General features: G+C 42.1%; 1 protein-coding gene and 1 pseudogene across 6 annotated transcripts in view; one reads left to right on the plus strand and one right to left on the minus strand.

Annotated features, from left to right (window-relative positions):
* BAIAP2 (BAR/IMD domain containing adaptor protein 2) overlaps window positions 1–27,705 on the minus strand; it is a 175,709-nt gene that overhangs the window by 17,250 nt on the left and 130,754 nt on the right. For 4 of the 6 annotated variants that reach the window (XM_074224949.1, XM_074224951.1, XM_074224954.1 and 1 more), the window contains exons 7-13: window positions 21,740–21,892; window positions 16,276–16,503; window positions 15,524–15,725; window positions 13,845–14,046; window positions 12,238–12,306; window positions 9,650–9,815; window positions 4,307–4,341 (exon numbers count right to left, since the gene is read on the minus strand). In XM_074224949.1, coding sequence (XP_074081050.1) covers window positions 4,307–4,341; window positions 9,650–9,815; window positions 12,238–12,306; window positions 13,845–14,046; window positions 15,524–15,725; window positions 16,276–16,503; window positions 21,740–21,892 — 1,055 coding nt within the window. The other 2 variants (XM_074224953.1, XM_074224950.1) reach the window with 2 other exon arrangements.
* On the plus strand, window positions 26,141–26,262 carry LOC141515661 (U6 spliceosomal RNA; annotated as a pseudogene).

Raw genomic sequence — 27,705 nt, forward strand, 5'->3', positions numbered from 1 at the left:
AACAAAATGCAGTTGGTATGAGAGGTAGAGCCTATACACCTTGAGTAAGCAAAAGGGCATTTTGTTAATCTGAGGACAAACGAGGAGCTCAATGGAGCTGCTGCTACTTTGGCACAGAGAATTTCGTTTGTACACTGCTTCTGCTGAGAAAAAAAAAACCATTTTATCCTTTGGTAGGGAAAAAATGGCATATACAGAGGAAAACAAACCAAGGGTATCTGAGCCTACCTGGGAGTGGTAGTAGGGGAAAGAAATAGCATATCAAACATGCTTTTCCTTTATGTCAACTGTTCAGGTGGTACCAAAAGTTTACTTGTAAGGTCATGGAATATATAAGACCTGCAGAGGGATGAGGGAGCAGCCTAGCAAGCAACACATCAAAATTCCCTTTTACTAGATCCATGCTCCCCAGAAGGTAAGTTCCATTCAATTCTACTCAAGCTGAAGAATCAAAGCTAAGTGAGCCTTGGGCTTGGTCTCTTACACCCCAAGGACAACCCTTACATGTGCACACGCACACACACACACACACACACACACACACAAAACACACACTCCATTCCAGGTTTACATTCACACCAGTTAGCCTCTTGCTTGCTTGCCTAGGGAAAGAAAAAGAACACTTAAAAATCCCCACAATACCAAGTTTTTCTGCCAGGTCATCAGGTCATTAACTATTCCCTTTCACAATATTATCACCAAGGTGTCATACAGAGAATAGAAATAATGCCAGTGGACTGGAAATACTGATCCACTGAAAGAAAAGAGAAAAACAGTTTTCTAAGTATCATGCTGCTGTATATGTCTACATACATGGTTGCTATGAAAGCATAGGTTCTGTTCAAGAATTTACACAATCAAAAAGAAATTCATTATACTGCAGCCACCTGGGGACATGACATCAATACCCTTGGCTGGGATGGTGGTCCTTGTTTAATAAGCATGCATAGTCCGTTCATCACTGAGACTAAATTTGAGACCTTTGCCTTGCTTAGGTGTATCAGAGATTGTACATTTACAGGCTAGCTTCTGAGAAGCCAAGATCACACCTTCATGCCATGAGAAGGCATTAGAAGTGTTTTGTGTAGGTATTTCTAGAAAAGCAGCAGTCTCTTCTGTCACATTCCCAGTACCCAAGTCTGATCACTGACAAAACAGGAAAACTCAAAAAAGTCACTGAAGCCCAACTCAATGCAATAAATAAAACTTTTATTCAAACAATTTACTCCAGTACAGGGCACGTTTCTCTTCAGAGTTAAAAAAAAAAAAAAAAGGAAAAAGGAAAAAAAATTTTTCAGTACTTTACAATCTTCATACAAGTTTTGCTATTCTGTGTATACATTCAATCCACTGAGCATAAAATCCCCTGGATTTCAGATCTCTTAGCAACATCATCACCCCAACACGGAGGGTTCTTAGTACACAGGTCCGTGTTCTGTCTTCCCCCTCCCCCCACCCCTTTTAACACAAAACAAGAACCCATCTCTTGCTTTCTTTCTCAACATATCATATGTATTGCCAACAACATCCTAGTCAACAGGTAGGTAGGAGGTTTTAAAATCACACCGGAAAAGGAAGTGTCTACGGCTTCACAATGAAGGTTTTCACCAACACGGAAAGGGTAAAGAGGGGCTGTTGGCCCTTCACTCACTTCCCAGACAGAATTCAGTGGGTGAAGAAACAATACCAGTAGCCATTGAGTCCCATGTGTTTGTTTCTAAAGTGACCAAGACATACAAAAAAGATGGATAGTATTTAGGAAAGAATGCAACAGGAGACTGCCTGTTTACCCCACCCCTCCCTATAAAGGGACAAGCCTGGGGCCCTTGTCTTTAAAGCAGCCTTGCAAACAGCCACTTGCCCAAGGAAATGAGGTCCAATCATTTAATGTCATTTGTGTTACCACACCCTTATCAGAAAGGAGGACTGGCACATGGTAGAGACCAATCTGCAAAGCTGGTTTAAGGAATATTCCAAAAGGAAGGAGGAAAAAAAAATATATATATAGCTATGCCTATAATCTTTATCTATCTATCGCTATAAGTAAGATAGATAGATCGATCAATCGATCAAGGTCTTTGGAATTCTTTTTAGTCAGGTGCGTATTCCTTCCCCAGCCCCTACCCAGGTGCGCTAAAGTGAGGTAACAATACCCTGCTACAAAAAAGATATATATATATACATATATATTCTATGTACACTTATAAAACAATTTCATTGAGAAAGATACTTTTGATTGGCCCCTTGGGCTGGGTTCTAAGCAGATGGGCACAAAGTCCCAACTCTCTTTCAGAGAGCTAACTAAGCTTTCCTAGTGGGCCAAGGCCTGACAATCCACTTTTCTATATGCCACTTATGGGCTAGGGAAAAAGGGGATAGGTTGGGAGGGGGTTTGCATTTCAAGCCTGCTCTCAAAGAGAAAGACCTTAGTCTCTCTAGAGCCTTTAGTCTGCCTTCCCTTTCCTAACAAAGAAACTGGGCTATGAACCCAGTGAAAGTCATATTGAAAAAATAATAATAACAGTACGTACACCATAGTCCATGCATATTGGGTTTGGATGTGTTTGTTTTGTGGTGTGTATGAGTGTGTTTGTATTCTGGGGTGCCATGGAGTGAGTCCTTTATCTGCTGAGGAGGTCAGTTTTCTTTCTTTTTTTTTGCCTTCAGACTCTAAACATGGCTCAGGAAAGAGCTTTAGAAAAGGGATAGTGCATTGTCAACATCCAAAAGTATGCGGGGAGAAGGAGGCAGCAGAAAGGTTGTAGACACTGCATCCAAGCTGCTGCTCCTCAAGGGAGCAGCTCCTATTGGGCAGTTTATACTCTGAAAGGCTTTGGACAAAAGTTGAAGGCAGGGCAGGGACAAAGAAGAGAGAAACAAAGATGAAGCAGCACCATGGATCCTTGATGATCACAGAGTTTAAAATGTCACCAACCGAAAGGCAGGGGGAAAAAGTCTACCCAAGAACAAACCAATGAGTTGAAGAAGGGGGAAATGAAAAGGGGAGAGACCAAATAAATCAGAGAAATCAAGGCAGGGGAGAGGAGGGGAAAGAGAAGCAGAAAATCTCTTCAAAGCAGCAGGTGCCATTTCTAGTCAAAGGGTCCTCACACTGTTGAGACCAGAGTCCCACTGCCACTGTGAAACAGAAAAGTACAGGAGAACTGCCAGACCGAACACTTCATGGTGTATCCAAGGACAATAGACCCTTCTCCTCCCCATCCCTGCATCCCAGGCACACAGATCTAACCCACCCTTCCCAAGCAATATCTCTTTTCTGAAGCTCTGGAGGTCATCCCTCCCTCAATGGACTATTACTTAGTTTCTTTAGGGACGCCCACCCACAGGTTAGAAAGATGGGAAAAGGTAGCAGCACAAACTACATCTGAGATATTAGCTACTTCACCTATTTTCTGTGTTTTTAGGTTGACCACCTATTTCAGGCCACAGGGTTCCAAGCTGAGATAGGGAAAATGCTCTGCAGCTTTCAAATGTCGGGGGGGGGGGGGCTATCTTTAAACTGTCTGTAAACTAAGCTTGCCCAGAAGTCACAGGAATCCCAAAGCTATATATCAGGTAGGGATTTTTTAATACCACATATAGGAATTGAAACCTTCCAATTTTATTAAGATTCTATGACAAGAAATTAAGGTTTACTTCTGGAGGGTAGGGACAAGGAACTAGGGGCCACACTAAAAAGGACAGGGGTTGAATGAGATGGGTGTAGGACTCTAATATCCTCTGCTGAATATGCAACTCAATCTACAAAAATGTTGGCCCAGAAAAAACCTTTAGTAGTTTTGTGTAGTGAGATTTCAAATTTCCAAGAAGAGTCAACTTGGGACCCCTTTGTCATAACCAAAAGGATATAATAATGGGGATGAAATCATCCACCCTATCCCATCATCACCAGGACAATTGTACATAAATCCAAACAAGGTGATGTACACTTTCTAATTTGGGTAAAGGAGAGAGTAATGGGGCTGGAGGTCTTATTTATCAGCCAGACACCATAGGGATCTGTCCAGCTAGTCTGGAGGCGTGTTGTCTAACCTTGAAAAACAGATCTCCAAGAAAGGGTTCTGAAAATTAGCCATTGAGGGTACTGATAGAAGAAAGGATCCCTAGAGATCAGTGAATGATTAACAGCCTGAACATGATTCATTCATAAATGTGTTTGTGGACCAGATCCCTATTATAATCCCAGCCACCCCAGTTTTCTGACCAATGAATCCATATTTTCCTGAGCCTAAAAGTGGCATGTTAAACCCGAAGTAGAAAATCAAGAAATAGAAAGTCTTCTTACCTGCTCACGGATCGGGAACCATAATCATCTAGGCCCTGGGGAAGCAAAACAATAATTAACATGTCAGTTGCAAGGTTTTTGAGGCCAACCCCCCAAGAATGTGCCATTTTCAACAAGAATCAGAAAAAGTTGATTTCTAGCATTATTATGGAAAAGAATAGGATGGGTTCTCTGCTCCTCCCTTTTTTACTATCTATCAATGCAAGTAGGTTTGGGTGGAGGTATATATCCCATGAGAAGAAAAGGTAGAATGTGTGAGAAATCATCTGTTGTACTGAGACTTATGGGATAGAGATGATAGGGCACCAAATCACATATGTACCAACTGAGAAAGGGAAAGAGGATCAGGGCACCCTCCTAAACTAAGGTGGACTAAACTAAATTTTTTTCAGGCATTGGAAAAAAGGAATCAGTATCTTCCTAGGCCAGGAGTAAAGAATGTCCAGTCTGCCAGGCATTTGGTCTGCCATGCCAACCATAGCAGGACTCAAAATTCAATAATTTCAGGATCTTTCTAAGGGGTGAATTAAATATTTGACCAAATATAGCAAGCAAATGATGATACAAATATCCAAATGGCCCTTGGCAGTAAAAATGATTCTCCACCCTGCCTTAAGACATCACCATCCCAAGGGTTTCCCCTCCTCCCTTATGGCTGCTGCTGAAGACTGGGGTGGGGGCAATTTAACTCTCTGGGCACTTAGCAACTGTATAACCTCACAGCAGTATCTCTGAACTATACCAAGGAGTAGTCAATCAACAACATTGAGGCTTCAGTCTTTTATAGTAGATTTAACTGGAATGTATAATTGTCTATTCAAGCTGAATTCTTTCGTATGGTGAGATGCATGTGAGAGACACAGCCAAGGATGCACAAAAGAACAGAGATCCTTCACTTCTGAAGGCACCCTCAAAATTATCCCCGCTGTAATGCAAAACTCTCCTGGGAAAAGCTATGGCCTCATACTATAAGCTATAAATTATAGAGGATGAGGCTGGCAAAGCTCCCTGTCCCTCTAAGCTTCAGAAAGAATAAGCCCTAATTGACTCATAGCAAAGATTGATTTCAGAATTGGTGTAATTTGAGGCGACCCACTAGAAAAAGTTTGGGTGGGAGCCACCAAGCTTATTTCCTCTTCCTACAGGTAGTGCTTCTATAAAGGTTAATTGATAGATTTTGGGTCTGGAAGTCAAGTTAAGAATCCAGAAAGAGTGAATTCACCCTGAATCTAGCCCCTTGAAAGCCAAGTTCAGAAGAAGTGCATTGGGACACCAGACCACCTGGTGGGGGTGTGAAGACACACTCTGCTTTTAGGTCAGATTCTGCATCAAGGTTCAGGTAATATACTCCTCCAGCTGGTAGGATGAGTTTGGGGGGGGGGGTACCAGCAGGGAACCTCTAATTTCATATCCATTTCCTATCCTTTAATCTTGTTGTCAACCTGGTGTATACCCTGATGCACTTCCCCGAAACTGGTTTCCAAGGGGGCTGGATTCATTTTCTCTGCACTCCTAACTTGGCTGTTGTGGTCCACAGGTTAATGAACATACTAATTTCAATGCTAATGACTAGGTAACCTCTGATGGATAGCACTCAGGGAACTCGGCTGGATTTGTTTTCAGATTTTGCTGGCACTTCTCAAATAGGATCTTATCCACAGGAGCAACTACAGGGGTTTCTGATGGATCCAATACCACATTGGCAAATGGAGCAGACACAACACTGGCATGTGGATTCTTCATTTTTAATGCACTAAGAAACTAGAGAAACTTAAGACCCAAGTAGGAATGCAAAACTCAGGAAAAGGATAAACAGATGCTGTATATGTTTATGTCCCCTTTTAAAAAAATTCCCTCAAATAGCAAGACTAGCCATAAAGATTGAGTATTTGTCCATAGGATAGAGGCTTGTAGAAGTGCCCTAAGAGTAGAAAGGGAAGATAAAATAGTTGGCCTCAGAACATTAAAAACATTAATTAGCAGCATTAATGGACAGCAGTCTACTTTGTCTGGTAGCTCAACCCTGGAGAAAGATATATAAAAGTGCCTGATTCAGCAACTGTTCCCAATTTATCAACAACCCTGTAGGGTTTGTTGGGCATATTACCCTGGGCTCAGACTCCTGTTCTGGAGTGACAGCAGAGAAAAATAGCAATATGACAGAAAAGAAAAGGGAGAAGGAGGAAGAGTGTGTCAGTGAGAGTTGGAGCATTAAGAAAGCAAATGGAATTTCTGCAAACATGGCTATTCCTTTTTGTAGGTCTATACCAAAAGAAGGATATAGGTGTTGAGCACAAGGGGGAAGAGAAAGGGGAGAACTAAAGTACTTAAGTGTCCTTGACTGCAATCCAAAAATCAAACAGAAATGATTTATGTATTATCTGCACCCTGGCTCCCCTTTCATTCTAATGGGCTGACCAAGATAGAGACACCCGCCTTAGATAATAACAATCCATGGGCAAATTGCCTAGTTGTTCTGGGCCCAAAGCCTTGTTCCCTTTGGAGAATTCCCTAGCTGCAGAAAGTAGGACTAATGTCTCTGAACCACCAGGGATAGCTCCCAAAGCCCAAGGATAAACTGCAATGCAGGTAACCTGATATGTGAATGGACAGGGAGGGGGAAAAAATAGAAAATTCATGAGCTCCTCTTCTGTTAACCCTTCTAGGTCTAAAGCTAATTTCATTATTGTTGTTGTTGATCTAAAAAAGTTTGTCTTGGAGCAGTTAGGTGGTGCAATGGATAGAGCACTGGCCCTGGAGTCAGGAGTACCTGAGTTGAAATCTGGCCTCAGACACTTAATAATTATCTAGGTGTGTGACCTTGGGTAAGTCACTTAACCCCACTGCTTCGTTAAAAAAAAAAAAGGAAAGAAAATATATTGACCCAAGACTTATTGTTTCTCAGGTTTGTTTCTCAGAATATGCTATTGTTTCAATATAGAATTTCCCCTCCCTTGACCTTATATCTTTATCTGAGGTGGGGAACCAACCTTTTTTTCTGCCAAATGTCATTTGGATATTTATAACATCATTTGTTTGCTATATTTGGTCAAACATTTAATTACTTCGCCTCTAAAAAGCTCCTAGATTTACCAAATTTCAAGTCCCACTTGTGGTTGCTGAGGTAGCACCAGACCTAATGATTTCATGGGCCTTCACCTGATCTATATGAATTGTAACTATCCCTCAAGTACAGACTTAAGTACCATTGCAGGACTACCGATTTCAAGGTCAGATGGTTAAGCCCCATTATTTTACAAATGAAGAAGCTGAGAAGTTAAGGGACTTGTCTAAAGTCATACTAGCAGAGTTGGATTTCAACACAAGCCCTTTGACTTTGTCCCCTCCTCTCAAATTCAATCGCAACCAATGAACTGTCTCTGGGAAAGTATCAGGTAAGATAATATTTGTAAGGCATCATGACTGGCACATAATTGGGGTTATATGAGGGCTTGTTTTCTCCACCCCCTTACGAAATAAAGAATACAATACGATGTTGGACTTAATTAATCTCTAATTTTCTTAACAATAGCCCCTAAACTGGAAATGTAACAAACATACAACAAACACAAAATGGTCAAACAGTTGTGGTACATGAATGTAATGGAATAAGACTGAGTTGGAAGAAATGATGAATGTGGGAATGGGGAAGTCACATGTTCCTATGCAAAGTTAAATTAAGGAGAAGCAGAAAACTATAAAAACAATAACTATGGCAATGTAAATGGAAACAACCATGACAAAACAGGTCAAGCTGAATGCTGCAAAGTTATAATGATCAAACCTGGCCCCAAAGGAGAGATAGAAGATAGTTCCCACTGTTTCTATATGGAAGCAGGGGACCATGGGCTCAGAGTCCTGCATATAATGTCAGATTTCCCCCCATATGATTATATGAATGAACTGTTCTTCCTCCACTGTCCCTTCCCCCACTTTCACTCTCTCCCTCCCCCTCCCCCTACCATGGTTCTTTGGTGGGTGTCTGGGGGAGTGGAGAAGAGATGAATTTAGAAAATGTTGGCAATGTAAAAGGATAATAGAAGCTTATTTTTAAAATGTATTTTCTATTTGTTTGATGTATTTCTAGCTCTCCCCAGATAAAGTCTATCTGGGGCTTTTATATATTGGCATCATCCCCTTCCCCTTAGTGGATATTCGATATACTTGTTAATGGGCTAATTTATCCATTTGTAAAATTGAGATCATGCTTCATAAGACAGTTGATATATTACTCCCGGGGGGGGGGGGGGGGAGATAGAGCAAAGAAAAGAACTATGAGTCCTCCTACCCCACAGGTCAAAGACTACAAGTGAAGGGAGTCATATGGAGCCACCCTCTGTGTCTAAGCCAGCAATATTTTTCCCTCAGAGTTGCAAAACAAACAAACAAAAACAAACCTTAGGTCCTCTTGGCAGGAGTTGAGTCAGAAGCTCAGAGGGCCCCCACCCACCGAAGTTGTTTCTAAGAATGATGAGAGCAGTTCTGAAGGATCCATTGTCAATTAGATGTTTACTTGCTATCAGGCTAGGTTCCAAATGGCTCCTCCAGGACACCTGAGCTTTGGAAAAGGGCTCTTCTCTCCCACACTCATTTTAAATCCTACCTTTGCCCACAACAAGGAAAAACCAAAGCCACTAATTGGGGCATGACGGTCGAAATGGAAACATGTTATCTGCCAGGACTCACAGCTGTTGCCTTAGTGTAAGGCTGGTAGTGAGTGGGGAGTAGTTGGCAGAAGCCACTGGAACTGTTATTAAATGCCCAGCTATAAACTGTAAGGAGATCCAGTAATGAAGTTTTGGGGGAAAAATCTCAATGACCTGAAACAGATACACAAGGAAGCCCTCCTCCACTCCCCAAAACAAACAAGGAAAAACTTCTTTCGTGCATTGTAGGGGGTGGGAGAGGTGGGGTGGGCACAGTAGAGTTTAGTTTTTTGTTAAGGTTTATTTAATCAAGGCCATGTGGAATAGGCAAGCTAACTTGTACATAGTATAAAGTTGAAGTAAGGTGATTCTGCTCCCAGGGGAAGCAAGAGAGGCTTAGCAAATGTTAGGGAACAATGTGAAGGATCATAAAGTATTAATCCAGAGAATGAAGGTTCTCTTTTTCTACGAATCCTTTCCATATCTCAGGAGGGTGGCAAACAAGAAGCCCAGTGAAAATCAACCTTGCTCATGTGTCAATACTTCCCCCAAAGAAAATGAAGAGAACGTTTTGAAGTCAATTATCTACTAACTAGATTCCACCCCACTAAACAACCTTCACGGTTCAGCTTCCCAGGATTTCCCTTCCTAGACAAGTAAGGAAACCCTGTGCCCTGCCTGGGCAGGATGCTCTCACCTGGGAGAAGGCAGGTACAGCCACGCTATAGGGTCTTTGCTTGAAGGTGCCAGCCGATTGGGTGGGGAAGGCCCTTGAAGAGGACACACCATAATCCGGGGGTGGGATGGCCAGATCATCTTTGTCAAGCAGGTTGCCTGTACTGCTGCTCTTTCCTTGTTGCAAACTATAGGATACAAGGGAAGATGGGGCAAGTGAAGGGTATCTGCTCTCCAGGTAACAGACTGCACTGAGGTTCAGGTTCATCTACCCCATTCCACCCTCACTCCCACACCCCACCCATTCCACCTCACCCCACCTCCAGCAGGCAGGGTGACTTCGAGGACCCACAACCACCTTACTTCAGCTCCAGTAGAGAATCCCTATTTTTAGTACCCATTTCTGGTCCAAACTAACCATTCCATCCTGCTATTTTTGTGTTTTTTGGAGGTAGAGTCAAATGACTGGTCTAGGTTAACACATTTGAACTCAGGTTTTCCTGACTCTTGGATCAGTACTCTTTATACTGCACCACCTAGCTGCCCCTCCATCCTGTTATTTTGTAAGAAGTTGATTCCCAAATGAAAGAAAAGAAGGGAAAAATGCACCTCCTATCTCTCTCTGTTGGGAGGGGCACATTACAGATATGAAATATTGCATACACTGTCAGAAACGATTAATGTGTTCATTCATTTTGCTCTACTGGATTTTTTTTTCCTTCTCACATTTTTTTAAAAGTACTTTTGAAAATCATGATTACAAGAGATGATTCACTAGGGAGGAGGAGGGGAGATGAATGTTCTTTAAATGAAGGTTATATAAAACAAAAGATAACAAAAAAAAAGTTGATCCTAGGTTATGGTTGAAACCAAGTTAAGTTGCTGATTCAGTTGCCTAAATTTCAAACATTTTGTCAAATTCCCATCTGGTACATTCTAATTTGTATAGACAAACCCTAACTAAAGAGATATTTTGGAGTCTGTGACCAATCCGTCTCTAAGCCAGGACTAGAAGATGATCTCAAAGAGAGAGCTCAGAAGAAACAATGTTTTTTAGGGGGAAAAAATGCCTTTGCTATTCTAATTTTCCTCGTTTTTTTTTTTAAATATAGCCTGCCTTTATCTTAAAAACTGTCAGGGTCTTCCCCTTTAATAGCACAATTCTTTTAAAGTGCCCCAAGGCTTTACAGTGGAATCCCATCTCTTCCTGTTAACTTCTCAGCACCAAGAATAATCTTTGGCAGCTGGAAAAATGGATTGAGCATTGGGACTAGAGTAAGGAAAATCTAATTTCAAATCCAGCCTCAGATATTTACTAGCTGTGTCACCCTGGGTAGGTCACTTCAACTCTGCCTCATTTTCCTCAACTCTAAAATGGGGATAACAGTACTTCCCTAGGAGGGTTGTTGTGAGGATCAGATGAGATACTATTTGTAAAATGCTTTCCACAGTGCCCAACATAGTGGGAGATAAATAGATGATTATTCCTTTACACCTCTTCCTTTCCCCTTACAACCTATAAAAGATAAGCAACATTGCTCAATTGTCACCTCCACCACCTGCCAGTGTATCTGTTACTATGTGGGGAACTCCCACATACTCTTGCAATGAACTGAAGGAACAGCTGTTCTGCTCATCTCCCAACAGGTCAAAGAGACCACTTCCAAGGTCAGAACATGCACTTAGGCTTGTAGACCAAGCCCAGAGCAAGCAGGCAGAGAAAGCAGAGTTCAGGGCTGTTACCCTCAAGGTTAGACTTTAACCTCAAGAATCTCTCATTTGCCCTTTTCCACCTAACCCTTACTATATTCCTTTGACTCCAGTGTCTTCTCTAATTTACATACCATCTGTCTGCCCCTTCCTAGAGAGGCCTGGAACCAAAGCTCCAGAAGCGAGTTACCATTTCTTGATTCACCTGCCAGCCCTCTGGGATGCCCACATTCTCAGGAGGTGAGGACAGGGCTAGCAGCACAAGATCCAGTCCTACCTTCTCTCTGCATCTGAGGGATGGGTTTCTAAGGTTGCTTGGGACCCCAACTGCTGGGGTGGGCTTGGGGAAAAAGAGACTCAAGAAGAGATAGCTAGTGGCAACTAGAAGTGGAATCCAGAAAAAAAGAAGAGCAAAACTCAAGTATTTGTTGGTTTTGCTGATGTCATGTGACACAGATATGGAATCCAATGTGTTCTCTGCTTTGGTTCATTCACAAGCAATGAATGTCTTCTTCTTCAACTGAGGAGGTAACAGGTTATAGGCTTGCTGCCAGGGGACCCAGGTTCAAATTCAAACTCAACTGGCACTTCACCTATCTGGATCTAAGAATCTTCATCTTTAAAATGAGGCAATTGGATTTTATGACACCTAGTAAGAGTCTGAGGATGGATTTGAACGCACTTCCAACACTCTTGTCACCTAGCTGTCTCCTATGCTTCTCAGATAAACACTAAGTTCTAGGTCCCATTTGGTAGAAGAAAAGGTTGAAATCTTGACTTCCTCCTTGGGATGGAGACAGAACACCAAACTGAAGGTCAGTTCATTCATCTTGACCACAGAACAAATGTTGAGTTGTTATTACCTCCAAATCCATTCCAGGCCCAGGAGTTGTGTCTTACCTCATGTGCAATCTGTCACTGACTTCACTGTCCAAGACCCGAGTATAGGAGAAAGGAAACCAGCCCCTCCTGGAAGAGAACCACACAAAAATAAGAAGAGGCATCCTGGTGTCCCCTCCTCAAATACTCATACACTGGGAAAATTGTACTCCAGAGGCACCCTTTCCATATACTTGTATTCTAACCAAAATATATTGGAATTTTGAAGCAGATAATGAAATTGGATATTCAAACATTTTAGCTCTGCCATCAGTCACAGTAATTTTCAGTGCCCACATCTCCCTCAACTTACAAAATGGGAATTTTATCCATTTCCAACCCATTTCTTTGTTGCTTGCACTTTACCCCTACCCATCCCTATTTGCAGGGAAGTTTAGTACATAGGAAATATTCATATCTGTCCATGCTCCTGCTGAAGTCATTCCAAGTTACACTGCCCATGAAATGAGCAGCTGAGTCCCTACTGGAAAGAGCAGGGCCAGAGGTAGAGGGACCTCTGCAGTTATGGTAGAATGAAGGGTGGCTGTGGCTGAGGCTGGATCAGTTGTAACAATCCCATCACTGAGAATGTTGATCTCTGTCACAAGACCTGTCATGCCAGGGTCATCTGCAGAGTTTTCATTTCTGGAAGCAGGTCACTCATAGGGATGGTTCCATGCCCCAAGAAAGGCTATTTTAGTGCATGGTATCACCTGGATCCCAAAAGGACTTGGTAGTTAGCACATATCTGAATCTTACATTATTTTTCAGAATTTAACACAAAAGGTTTATCCATTCTTGAAGAAGACTATGACATTAGGGAGGTGATGCTGTGACAAGCACATGAATCAGGTTTGAGTGAGGGGGTACTCTGTTAAATTCCTAGCCTCACTTTCTCCTCCAAAGCCATCTGGCTCCAGTGGCCAGATATGAATCAAGACAACGGGAGATGGCCTTGGATATGGGGCAATCAGCGTTAAGTGACTTGCCCAAGGTCACAGCTAGTAATTAGGCAGGCTATAAAGATTCCCAAGGACCAGGAAAGGAACTGAGTTATCTCCTAAAGACCTCTCTGCTCTTAAAAAAACAAAACAAAAAACAAACATCCTTCAAACCTGGCTTTAAGGAGGTTAACATCATAGAGTGAGTCTCTGACCCAAGGGCAGAAGCAAGCTAATATGTAGCTCACGTATTACACAGTCATAAATCTGAGGCTGTCCCTCCCTTAACTGTGCTGTCTTGTCCAAAGCCATTCTTTCCTACTTTAGGGTGGGTTGCAGATTCACAGAAATAGATTTTAGGAAGTCAATTTTGAAATTGAGACCAGTATATCTCTTTCCCATCTTGGACCGATAAAGATACCCCAGGAAAGAAGTAAGCTGGGAGGGACAACAGAGGCAACTGGAGGAAATGAGAATTAAGTAAACTGGCTAGAGCATTAAGCTGTAGGTGATTTAGGGTTCCAAAATTAGAATTCTAGGCCTCCCCAATCCCCTACAACCCAAACTCTACCCAGTCTTCTCAGCACATAGAGGGAGTTGCCTAGCATTTGAGTAGGGAGCTTCCTGTTGGTCAAATCAGGAGTCACAAGAAGGCAATGGCAGTGTCAAAGCCCCAGGAGCTCTCACATTTTTGTTTTCTCACTCTCGCCGTAGTGCCAGCCATCCCGGGCCTCAGGGACCAGCAAAGTGATGAGATCTCCCTCTTTGAAGCTCAGAAGGGTACTGTTGTCACCAGCAGCATGGGAGAAGATGGCTTGGACCCTCATTCGGCCATTTCGCTCCAGACCTGCAGCCATGGAGCTAGATCGAGGAAGAGTTTTGTTCTCGGCTGGCCAAAACAACAGAGAGCAAGAAATCAGGCCCCTCCTAGGACAGAATGAATGAGTGCTCCACTATGTGCCAGGGTGGTGAAGGAGTGTGAGGGAAAAGATCAAAGCCCCCCTCAGGGGCCATGCTATACTCTGAGAATTTATAAAAAGCCCCAATGAATGTAGTACTGGATGGGCATTTAATTGGCATCTTCTATTTGAGAAATTTATGATTTAATTACAACAGACTTATGGAGTGATATAGCGAAGTGTAAAACACATGGAACCCTGGGTTGGGGAGTAAAAGATCTGGGGCTAGAGGCTCAGTTCTGCCATTTAATATTTGTATGACCTTGAGAGCTGACTTGTCCATCTGTGAAGGGCTTTACAAATTTCAAATCGTAACATAGCAATGCTGATATTTATTTATTTATTATGAATTTGTATTTATTCTTTGTTACCATCTCTATATAAAGTGATATTATAGACATGCCACCTACTATTGTTATTGCTATTTCCCAGAAGATAATCATCTGTATTCAATCTACCTCACTGAATCCAGTGATTACGTATAAGAATCAGACCTGTCTCCTTGCTTCTCCCTTCCCTCCTGGCTGTGCTACTCTGGGATCTGCTCTGACTACCCTATTAGCTTGTAAGCTCCATAAGGATAAGCATCATCTGTCTTTTTTCTTATTGGTTACCCCTAGGGCTTAGGCTGATGACTGGCACATTTTGGTGCCAGTGTTTCAGTTGTATCAGACTCAGCAATGATTCAGGAATGGTTTGCCATTTCCTTCTTCAGCTGATTTTAAAGATGAGGATACTGAAGCAAACAGGTGATGTGACTTGCCCAGAATCACACAGCTATTAAGTATCTGAGGCTGTATTTGAATACAGGGAGCTGGGTCTTCCTAAATCCAAACCCCTGTGCTCCATCCACCAAGCCATCTAGCTGCTCAATGTACTTGGTGCTGTAGACACTGAAGCAATATTTATTGACTATTGACTAGTTAGCCCTCATAGAATGCATTATGGTTTGGAAAGGCTTTTTATATGTTAGCTCATTTGATAAAGAAGTAATTTTAATTATTGAGCTGCCTTCCATTGGGCACCATTAAAAAAAGAGCTCCTGCCCACTAGGCAACACAATGGGGAGTTATCACAATTCCATTAAGTACATCCCTCATCAGCAAAGTTCCATGAAACACATTTTGGCAAAGCTCTGATAACATTAACAGTTCTTTCCCCCACCCTTCCCACCCCATCCTCTTCATGTCACAGCTACATTAGGCACACTTAAGGCAAAAGCTTATAGTGGTACAGACCCTAACTGGGTTTTACCCAGTCTTCTGCCAATAGATGTGAACATTTCTGACACAAGAGAGAATGTGATGCCCCCCAGCAGGGGGGAGGCCCACAGTTGCTGAGTTTTGGGCTAAGTTCCAGGGGGCTTAGAGTTTAGCCAACATTCCTGCAATAATGGGCCACCCTTACTGGTTGCGTAGCTGTTTTTGGGGGCAACGCTTTTGCGCACAGGAAGTGTGTTTGAATAGGAGTCGCTCATCTTGTTTTGGGTCTGAGGAGGAGACAGGGATTTGGGCTGGGTTGGCTTCCTGTCAGACCAGTGGTTGTAGTCTTCACTGTCTGGACCCGAGACCCCATTCATTACAGGCACATTCTCCTGGGCTGACATACGCTGTGGAGAGAAAGAAGCCAGGCTTGAAAGATTTCTCTGCTTATGACATGGGACTCCAAGAAGAAGAAAAATGATTTTAAAAATCCCCCTCTTTAACACCACACTTTCCACCTTTCATGGGCTTGAATATCATGAGACTATGTGAAATATTCTTTTTGGCATGTCCTCTCTGGATATGGAGGTTCCTACCTTAGATCCTGACCCCCCTTTTCTTTACTATAGGTTCCTCCCTGAGTAGTCCTTTTCCTTGTAAAAAGTGGAAGCAATAAAACTTGCTCCAAAAATCTACTCAGAAACATTTTAAAAAGGGAAGGTTCTGGGGCAGCTAAGTGGCACGGTGGATAGAGCACTGGCCCTAGAGTCAAGGGGACCTGGGTTCAAATCTGCCCTTAGACATTTAATATTTACTTAGCTGTGTGACTGGACCTTGTCACTTAACCCCATTGCCTTGCAAAATTAAAAAAAAGGGAAGGTTCTCCATAAATGCAAATGGGTGTCATTAATCCTATGAAAAATCATGTCAATCATAAGTAGTGTGGAGTAGACTTACCCCCACAAACGGGGCCAGCTCTGGGGGCACTGGAAGTGGTTTGGCACCAGGAATGGGATCTGAGATTACTAAGTTGGACTTGGAAGCAGACAGGGAGCTGGGCATGACTGTGCCGTTGCTGCTGGCCGCCATCTGTTGCATCAGTTGGATGGCTCGATCTGGGATTTTATTGGGGTCAGCACAGGACTGCTGCCACAATGGGAGCTTCTGAGTCAGCATGTCCTTTCCCTGAAATCAGAGAGAACAGGGGAGGCATAAGTCAGTGCCCAACTAGAGCAGGGCCCACCTACAAACAAAACACACCCCACCCAACTGCCAGGCTCCCACAAAAACTGATGAGCAACATGCTCTTCTTCCCTGAGAGGGCAGGATTTGTTCAGTAAAAGAAGGAACTAGAAACTAGTCTTAGTCACTGACTGCTACTATATCCAGAGTCAGACAAATATATAACTTCCTTAATATAATCTCTCTGCCCAGAAGAGACCCACACATAGACCCCACTGACAACTAGGAAGGTCTTTTTTGGGGAGGGAAAACAGAGCAATTCACTTGTATTCTTAGTCTCAGAAACATATAGCAGGGCTTTCAGAGACCAGACTAAATGACATGGGGATAGAGGTAGGGGGCATGTTATTAAATGCCTACTATATAGTTTTAGGCATTGGGGATGAAGAGACAAAAGGAAACCATTCTTGCCTTCAGGGAGTTTACCCTCCACCTTAAACTCATCAGCTCAGTGTCAGCTATGGTGGAACAGATCCTAACTCTGGTTTACTCATATATAGTGATCTATATAGACACAATAACCTAAGGTACCCAAATGGGGGAGAAAAGATGACAAAAATAGATAGGTCTAAATGCCTGAAAATAGAGGAAGAAATAACTGAAGTTTGCAAGAAGGAAAGAGGGAAAGAAAAAAGAGAACAGAGATCATTTGGAGCACGAGAGAAATGTATGATCCCCCATCCCACCCATTGCTATTCCTCTTAAGGGCCAGATCCAGAGAGAGGTGGAGTTTGAGGACATGGTTGTAATGCAGGGCTTCATACCTATGTCACTTGAGTCCCACAGATTACTAATCACTATTGTCCAGATCCAGGCCTGAAAGCCCTAAATGATGCCAGTAATCTGGCTTCTATCTCTGATGTAGCACATCACACTCTTCCCTTGAACATGTCATCAAAGGAGCTAAACAATCAGAAATGGTGGATTTGAACAAAAGTTTAAAGGTAGACAGTGAACCCCCTACATACATGAGGTTGCTAGGGGATTAATGTTCACAGTCCAGATCACAAAGGTCTCCTAATAATCCATCTTCAGAATGTGGGGGATTGAGGGAAGGCAGTCTAACAGACAAGCTAGTGAATGGAATGCCAATGGACACAGGCTGCTAACAGAATGGAGATTCCCCACTGAGTAGCCCACTCCGTTAAAAAAAAAACAACAAAAACCCTAGCTTCAGACCCAGAGGCAGCAGAATATATTGGAAAAGGGATGTGAGGGATGTTGTCCAAAGGGTAGACTGACCACCTGCACTCATTGGCACAGATGTCACAATAATAACAACAACCATTTGTTAGATACTGAAGGAAATAAACAATTTATATATGACATGCCAAGATATTCTGCCTTCTGGGGCTGAAAGCCCATACCAGACAAAGATAGAAGCTGCCAACATTAGTAGACAAAATCTAAGGAGAGCTGTGAGGAACAATCCATTTACCTGAAATCATTATATTCTTCTAACCACCTATTTTCTAAGTCAGTAGTAGGGCAGTCAGCATGGAGAACACAGAAAGATATGTCAGGGTTTAGATCAATCATCTAAAGTGCAGCATGGGCTGCACTTGGAGGAATTCAGGATTTCCATATAAGTTACAGTGCCAGGGAGAGTATAACATATGGACTTTACCTCCTTGAGGTAAATGAGATTTAAATAAGCTTTGATTCCTGGAGCTAAGGTGCTGAGCCCCAAGTATGCCTGTCCCAGATTATATTTATGAGTCACAGCCCAGTACTTAACTCTCTCTAGCTTTGATAAGCTGCCTTCCTCTTCTGTCTTCTCTCTATCCACCCTGAATGAAGTGAGTATTTAGCAACCTGCTACTCAGCAGCTGCACCCCTTGACCCACCTTTACCTTCTGAAATCCATCCAATTTCTTTTTTAAAAAATTTTTTTCCCTTTAATTTCTCAGCATGAAAGTTTAAATTCATTTCTGGAAAAGTTTGGTTTTCCTGACCACTTAGAACATAATGCCTTTAGATTTCTGATGCCTTTAGATTCCTGAAAATCACCAGCACTGACAATAGTCATCTGAATTTCCCAGTAGAAGGGGCTTTGGATCTGGGACAATATTTATAAATATAAAGCACTACATTTGCTAATTATCCAGTTCCTGATGCAGTGGTCTCTAAAAATTATAAGCCCTAGAGGCAGCTAGATGGCATAGTGAATGGAGCACTGGGTCTGGAGTCAGGAGGACCTGAATTCAAATCCAGTCTCACTCATTTACTAGCTGTGTGACCCTGGGCAAGTTGATTAATCCTGGTTGCCTCAAAAAAAAAAAAAGATTATAACTTCTTAAAAAATGTCAGTAAGTGATAGTTTGCCTCAAATTCGGAACCAGTTCAAGTCTCACACCTCTCAGTGGTTTAGGCACTTCTCTAAGAAGGTGCCAACCTTCATTGGTACCCCAGAGATTTACCTATACCAATAATATCATAAGTCCAATCCCTCTCCCAGAAATTCCAGGCTGCTGAATGAATGACTAAGTGAATGAATGATCTCCCCTCATCACCACCAGTAGATACCACACATAGCCACAGAAGAAAATATTTCAGTTACCAAGCTGATGTTTATTTATTTATATATTTTTTAAAATTTTCAGGATAAGTCCCTCGTTCTCTCTTGTATAAGTTACATGGAGCATATGCTTGGGATTGACTCAGCATTGTTCAAGAATCCATCTGACTCACCAGTGCTCATCTGTTATATCTTCATTGCTGTTTGGCAGGCAACATATTAAATGTCACTTAGAGTCCAAAGTAACAGAAACTCTACACAAACCAGTAGACATGGTTGTGTGTGTGTGTGTGAGGGGTAGGGGGTGGGGGGAAAGGCTGAGGACAGTTCCTGTAAGATTCCCCAAATTATTCAATTAAATTCCACAGGCATTATTAGCTAGGGGCTTTGCTAGCTGCTGAAGAGACATGAAAACAGACCCTACCTTCAAAGAGCTAATGTTCTCCTGGGAGGCGAAGGGGAGGGAATCTAATCTATGTACATAGCTTAAGTAAATCCAGGATAATTTGAGGACAGACAGATGGGAAGGGGGTGGCATCTGGGCACTGAGCCCTTAGAAAAGTTAAGAATTCTAAGGGCTAAAAGGAAAAAGAAAGGGTTCTCATTCTAGACATGGGGGATAGTTCTCAGCTTCCTTCAAAGCCACTTGTTCCTCCCTTGCTGATAAATGCATCTCCTACCTTTTCAAAACGGCTTAGCCCTGGCTCTCTCACCAACGAGGCTCAGTAGATAGGTCTCTGTCAAGTTCTTGGCCATACACTCATCCGGCCAGCGGCTCTCTCACAGGTCCTACAATAGACCCACAGCAGCCAGCTGCCACTAGAGGGGAGCAGATGCCTGCCTCTCCACCCGGATAGCTAAGAATGAAGGGCCTAGCAACCCACCCCTCTCCTGTCTTCCAGAACATTTCGTCTTGCAGAGAAAGATGTAGGCAGGAGAAAATGTGCAAGTGGGAGGCTGGAACAGCACTTTAATATTTCATACTTTTTTCTCCCCCCCCCTCTTCTTTCCTCCTCTTCACCTTCCCCTTTCTTCCCCCCCCCTACAAGAAGCTAGCTTAAGAGTTCCCAGGCAAACTTTTGTATCATAGGACTTAAAGAGCTTTGGGGAAGACAAAGACGGCTGGTAGTGATTCTTTTTTTAACTATTTCCTCTGAACAAGACAAAAAGGTATTTGAACCTCTTGTCTCCCCCCCCCCATCCCATTTTGTGTTGCAAGCAGACTGGAGCAATTTTAAAGTGCATAATGATGGGTGTTGGAACAATTTATTTACAAAGGGCAAATAGAATTACTCAGACTGGCCCAGGTATAGGATTGAATGTTCCTGAGAGCAGAAAAGCACCATCTATTGGGCAAGTACCCCCAGTGTAGGAGAGAAGCTGCTCTGGATACGGGGGGGACAATAAACAGAGACTCTAATACAGGTACCATCCTATTCTAGAATCAATACAGTAGGGTATGACTTTGGGCAAATCACTAAATCTTCTCTCCAAGTCTGCTTCCCCATCTTTATTTTTTATTTTTTTATTTTTTTAGGTTTTTGCAAGGCAAATGGTTCCTTTCAGTTCCAAAACTAAGAGTTTTTTCCTTGAGGTTGCATCATTAATTAATAGCTGGTGAAGGCATTTTTTTGTGTATACACTGAAGACTATTTAAGGGATTTTGATCTAAACAGGCAGTAAATACCTAAATCTATGTAATGACAAGCCAGGTATCTTCATGAAGTATAAGAGTGCTGGCAAACAGACAGGACAAACCCCCCAAAAGATCCTAGACCAATGTCTCATTTTGTTTCTGCTGTGAAAAGAATCTGTCTGACCATAATCTTCCCCTTTCTCTTTAAAGAAACCTGTATGTATTGTGGATGTATACTTAGTTTCAAGAAGGTTGAAAAGCGACCCGCCTGGATAACCTCAGGCAAAGAAGCACAAGAGTTATCATCCCCCAAAAAGTTAGGTCTGAGCAAAAAGAAAAATGGTTGTGGGCAAAAAAATGGAAAGATAATTACAAACATAAGGCTAGAAAGTCCTCTTAGGTTACCACCATCTGCCATTTGATATACCACTAATTAATATGCTAAGAAGTATGAGGAAAAGCTGGGGAAAGTTTGCAGATGTTCTGAGAAATCCCTCTTGGGGAAGTGGTATTTCAGTTCTTCCTCAGACTAATTTTTAAGATTTTCTCCTAATTTTATTTGTTTATTAATCTGTCCCTCCCATTACCACCTTCCCCCTTCATTGAATTAAAAGATTTTTTTTAGAGTCTTTAATCCATAGTTGCATTGAATTGAAAAATTCCAACAATAGCTATATTAGAAAATGTATGTCTTTCTGCATTCTAAATTCATCATGTCTATGTCAGGAGAAGAGAGGTTGGTTTCATCATGATTCTTTTGGATTTGCGCTTTACAACTGCACTGATCAGAATTCTAACATCTTTTTCCTTAATAATATTATCCCTGTACAAATTGCTCTCTTAGTTCTAGTCTTCCCTTTGAATCAGTTCAGGTCTTCTGAGTTTCCTCTGAAATTGCCTTGAACTAATTATGAATGGTCCATATACTTGTCAGTGCTGTCCCACCCAGAATGGTGCCCCGGGACCACCTTACTGAGCCTCAGCCACAATTCTCCTTCCTGAACCAGTCTGGGTCAATGCTTTACCTTGGAATGGTAGGCGACTGAGTTTTTGGCCACAGCACATTGCTTTTCCACCAAGAAGCAAAACCTTCTCCGTTCCTCAGTGAGGGCTGTCTTATACCCATCCGAAACGTAGTTCTCCAATTCACCTTGTTTGTTACTGATCGCATCTATAAACTAGGGGAAAAAAAAAAGAGAAACTGAAGAGTTGGTGCTGCAGGAACATATGTTCACATTTGGTTCTGTGCAGACTCTCAGGTATAAACAGTATGTACTATTCTTACAAAGCAGAGGCCATAAATAGAGATGTATTCTGAGGCCATGAATTGAGGGTGCTCTTGATAACTATATTATGTTATCCTGTTCTAGAACATTTACTTTCTTTCTTCTTTTTTGGCTTCCTAAAAGATGTCTATAATCTTCAGAAAACCTTGTTAGTAATTTTTAAAAACCTCCAGATCCATCCAGCATGTAAAAGTTCCACCATCAGGGGACAATAGCCTCCTAGGAAAAGCTTAAGTATTATTGTTATTATTATTATTATTATTATTTTATAGATGTTTGCATTTACATTATAAATATTTACATACTATTCCCATTTCTGTGAGTGTTCCCCTGTAAGAAATTAAGAAAAATTAACAATACAGTGATTTCATTTGAAAATGTATGCAACATGCCACATCTATAGCATTCCCTCAACCTCTCTACTAAAAAAAAAAATTTAAAAAGAACAGAAATCTCTTCTCTCCCTCCTACCTCTCCCACTGGGAAAAAAGAATGATGAAAAAAACCAAATTCCTTTCTACAAATATGTGCAGTTAAGCAAAACAAATTCCTTTTTTTGCTGTATATAAACATGTGTGTGAACTGGGTCACATAGTATAGGAACATGCATACACACACACACACACACATTGTATTTGTGTATCCAACTAGCTAGTTCGTATTCTGTACCCTAAATCTGCTACTTTTCTTGCAGAAGATGAATAGTGTGATTGTATCACATCCTCTGAAATCATGGGTAATCAATGTATTGATCACAGCTCTAACAGTTTTCAAAATTTTCTATCTTTTCTATGGCATTTTTGTATAAAAATAAAATTGTGTTGTTTTCCTGATCATGCTCATTTCATTTTTTATCAGTTTTCAAGTCTTCAAAATTATTTTTGTATAAATTATTCTATTTCTGATTCTCCTCATTCCATTCTGCATGTATCAGTTCATACAAATCTTTCCAAGGTTCTTTGAAATGATCTCCTTGCTCATTTCTCACACAGAATTATGACATAATTTATCCAAGTCATCTTCAATTGATGAGCATTACCCTTTAGTTCAAGGTCATTCAAAGTATTTGGACTGTTCCCAGATTGGTTGCTTATTTCAAACATAACATGTCAGAGGGTTCAAAGACTCTTCAACAGACTGTGGTGGGGGTGGCGGTATTTTAAGTGGGGGGAGCGCTGGACTTGTTTTCATTGGTGCTGGCAACTCTTCATGGTGAAATCTCTACTAACACAGATTGGCACCTGCTTGGCGCCTTAAGGTCTTAAGAGATTTGTTTAGGATACTATGATTTGTCCAGGGTCATATGGCATGCATGGCATATATCAGTATATATGTGTGTGTTTGTGTGTATTTATATATATTATATATGTATATGCATTCAAACAAATATATGGATGTGTGTGTATGTATTTTCCCAAAATAGAAATTTTGGGATTTTTCTGATTCCAAGGCCCTTCAGATGATGAAAAGTTGACCAAAAACATAAAGTTGTTAGTTTTTATTCTAGACACCTCCTTTTGGCAAAGGAAGAGAGTTTGTACTCTTGACATTTCCAAACTTAAAGTTGATCTCTCAGATCCCACAGATATAAAATTAAATTTTGAAGGCATTTGACCACTTCTCCCATCAAATCTCTTGCCTTCTGGGTCTGCTGAGGGATGAGGTTTCTAGAAGTGGCCTTTGAATAAATTGTTTTTCCTCCTCCCTCATTTTTCTTTCAAATGAGGGATTTTGTGTTTATTTCATTTTGTTTACTTGGAGTTCTCAACCCAAACAAGGGAACCTATGTGGAAAGTGCTGCATATCCACATGTGGAGTTTATCCTGAAAGAACATCCAGGAGGGAAAGCAAAGATGGAAACTCTGCAAAGAGGTCATTCATTCATTCATTCATTTCCCCCTAGCCGGCTTCCATTTTGAGAAAGGGTAGAAAAAAACGAGGAGTGTTCTAAAAGACTTCTGTAATCTTGGAGCTATGTTTGCTTGAACCATTCAATACTCCAAGTTTTGGAATTGGTTCAGGTGGGGCGGCTAGGTGGCGCAGTGGATAGAGCACGGGGCCTGGAGTCAGGAGTACTTGAGTTCAAATCTGACCTCAGACACTTAATAATTACCTAGCTGTGTGGCCTTGGGCAAGCCACTTAACCTCATTGCCTTGCAAAAAACTTGAAAAAAAAAAATTGGTTCAGGTATTCCTCACCTTGTACCAACAAAGTTCCCATCCCTTCAGAAGAGAGTCTATGTGGTTCCAAAAACTGGGAGGTCAACCAACTATCTAAGCCTGTCTCAATTGAACTGGGCTGGCTCTGGGATAACAGATACCTAATCAGTTCATAAAGAGGCCAAAATTCTGTATCTGCTCCTCAGGAGCCTTTGAGAGTTTTGGATTTGACTGTGGTCAAATGAGACCGACTATTCCTGAGATATTCCAGATCATTCCAAAACATCCTCTAGGCTCATAGACAAGGAGACTTTTTCTAGATCCCTATTTCTCGGTCCCCTTGCCCACCCCCTTGCCCACTTCCCTGAATGGTCAGGAGCCTGACATAAGTAGTAACCCAAAGCTGCCCCCATGCAGTTACACATGAGCAGCTTGGGCTGACACATCTTTTAAGTCAGGTCTCCATTCTGCTGGCGCTCCAGTCCAGTAAATCCTTTCTGTCGGAAGATGTTTTTTTCCAAAGGCAAGCAGCTTTACATCTCTCTTTCTTCTTTTTAAAAGTCATGTCATCCCAGCAGGGGGCAACAGAAGCGAGAATACTGGGGAAGGGACGCCCCCCCCTCCCCACACACACCTGTGACTCACCAGCTCCCTCCTCCTCACACTGACTCAGCCTGTGGGCTCTTGCCTGGGTGTGTGTGTGTGTATGTATGTGCGTGTGCGTGTGTCTGTGTGTGTGTCTATGAGCAAGGTAGGAGGCGGGGGAAGAAGAGAGAGGGGAAAACAATTGCTGGTAAATTCAATACAAGCTGTTCCCTCCGTCTCCCCTCCCCCACACCACCCACGCAGCTCATCCACCCACCCGGATTTTGCAGCAACTAAACCTGCATTCTCCCAAGGAGACAAAATAATGGATGGAAAGAAAGTATGGAATGTGAAATTGGAAAGGGGGGTAGGCGGACTGGGGGAATGCAAAGAACTCTGTCTCCTATACAACCCAGCTAAGCCAGAAGACACAGTTATGGATCTGCAACACCACCCGTGTCTGTATGTATCACACCAAGGAAAGGAACATTTTGGGAAACATCAAGGGCCTCTGGGTAAGATGGGGTACAACCGCAAAGAGTCTGGGCCACCCCCTGCCAAAAAGTGCCTGGGCATCATTGTAGCTCTCTAGACCAGGGCAACGCCTAGTTTCCTGGGAGAAAGGGGAAGAGAATTTTGCTCATTTGCCCATCAATACTCCTAACCCCCCACAGAGGAAAAACTTCTGGATACAGTCGGTCTTTCTCAGGACAAAAGCAATATAACTAACTATGACTCTTCTCCTCATTGTCAGTGGTCAAAGAGAACTTTCTTGCCTTGAGAGTAGGGGTCTGAAACATGGGAAACCCTTCACTCACTTTCCAGGAGGACATCCACAAGGCTTCACGATTTAAAGGGCCCAATACAAGATGGGGGGTGATGGTAGAGAGGGACCCTTTTCGTCTGTCCTAGAATCCTGAAGTGGTCAATGATGGGGATAAAAGCCTCTTTCACATTTCTACACTGGCATTAAAGTTTTACATACATACAAATGTTATCTTAATCAAACTTAAAACAGCTCAAGAAGATAGGCACTATTATTATCCCCATACAATTCACAACTTCTCTTTTGTTATTAACCCCTTTAATGATCTGGTAAATTCTGGTAAAATTCACAGACCCCTTTTCTCCTTATTAGGCTAGTTGCTAACATTCATAATAGAAGTAAATGCTAAATTCAGTGAAAAGAAATGTCATGTCTTTTTCCATCCAATTTCATGGACCCGGGGCGGCTAGGTGGTGTAGTGGATAAATCACTGGTCCTGGAGTCAGGAGACCCGGGTTCAAATCCAGTCTCAGACACTTAATAATTACCTAGCTGTGTGGCCTTGGGCAAGCCACTTAACCCCATTTGCCTTGCAAAAAAAAAAAAAACCCCTACAAATAAAGATTTTAGTGCTCAATTTGGCAGCACATATACTAAAATTGGAATGATACAGAGAAGATTAGCATGCCCTGCACAAGGATGGCCCCTGCACAAGGATGACATGAAAATTTGTGAAACGTTCAATTTCATGGACCCCTGAAATCTATCCATGAGCCCTGGACCCTGTGTTAAGAATATCTAATCTAGAGGGAGAATGAATTCAAAGATTATTATAAGTTTCTATGTGTGTGTGTGTGTGTGTGTGTGTGTGTGTGTGTGTGTGTATATATATATGTATATAAATTTATAATCTTGCATGTCTATCATTATAATGTTCTCTTTCTCTCTCTCACACACACCTCAACTGCCCTAGGGGGTTTTTTGGTGCTTTTTTTTCCTCTGTAACAAGAACCAGGGCTCAAGCCTCTGGTCAACTAACCTTCAATTCAACATTTTTTTTTGTTTTTATCAATTCAACATTTATTAAATGCTTGCTACAATACAAGGCAATGGATAAGATGCAACAGTAAATAAGAGAATCCTTGCCTTCTTGGAAAGGGGTTAGAACCCCTACAAGTAGAGCCAGAATAGGCACATTCAATCCTAAACAAGGTGCCTCCTCTCCCAGGAGCTAGAAGCAGCTCTTGAATATTTTCTCTCCTATTATGCAATACTTACCACTGTCTCTGGCTTCTGTGCCTTCTAAAAATGTTTCTCTGCATTTCTAATGCTGAAATGAATGGCAGGATAGCTCCCAACATGCAGGCAGGGCTGATGGGAAAAGAGCTGCTCTTTACTTAAATGACACCACAGTATTTTTTTTTTAATCTCAGAGGGCAGATCCACATTCAGTGAGGTCATCCACACTCAGAGAGGTGTGTAGAGGAGTGGAAAGCCTGGAGAATCTAAGGGTCTGTTAGGTCTTACCATAGGTTTCCTACTTTATAATCAACTATTTCCCCCAGAGACAGAGAGGCTCATGTTTACAGAGTAGTTTCAAAGAAAGAAAAGCTTTTTTGGTCCCTGGAGATCTAAAAGCAAAGAGGCTAGATAAGTACTTGTCAGAGATACTGTGGATTGGGGTCCATCATTTAGATGAGGCTTCTTCTGAATCTGCATAATTCTGTGAACTGTATACTTTTCATATTACAACCCTATGAGAGAGGTAATCCTGAGAGTATTATTTTTGCAAGATGAAGAAACTTGGGGAAAGAGAGGTGACTTGCCCAAAGTTATGTGGGTAGCATGCTTGGGCTTATTCACCAAAATCAATGCTAGGAGGCAGCTGCTGGGTGCCCTCTGTGTGTATTAACTTCAGAAACAACTCACTTGCTGCCTAAGTACCCCATAGCTGAGGCCAGTAACTCAAAGCTGGACAATTCTGTCCAGGTCAGCCTGTCAGAGTCCATCTGCATACCAAGAAGTTGACTCACTGGAAAAAGAAAACTGTTAACTGCTACCATGGCAGCAAAAACCTTCTTCAGGAAGGTCTTCATGACCTTTGTACTAGAGTGGTTTGGGACAGAGAGTTCCTGGGTGGATAAATGGCCGATATGCAGGGGAGTAGAGCAGGGGGGAGGGAGAAGGCAGGAAC

Source organism: Macrotis lagotis, chromosome 2 (assembly GCF_037893015.1).
Source record: "Macrotis lagotis isolate mMagLag1 chromosome 2, bilby.v1.9.chrom.fasta, whole genome shotgun sequence".
Lineage (NCBI taxonomy): Eukaryota > Metazoa > Chordata > Mammalia > Peramelemorphia > Peramelidae > Macrotis > Macrotis lagotis.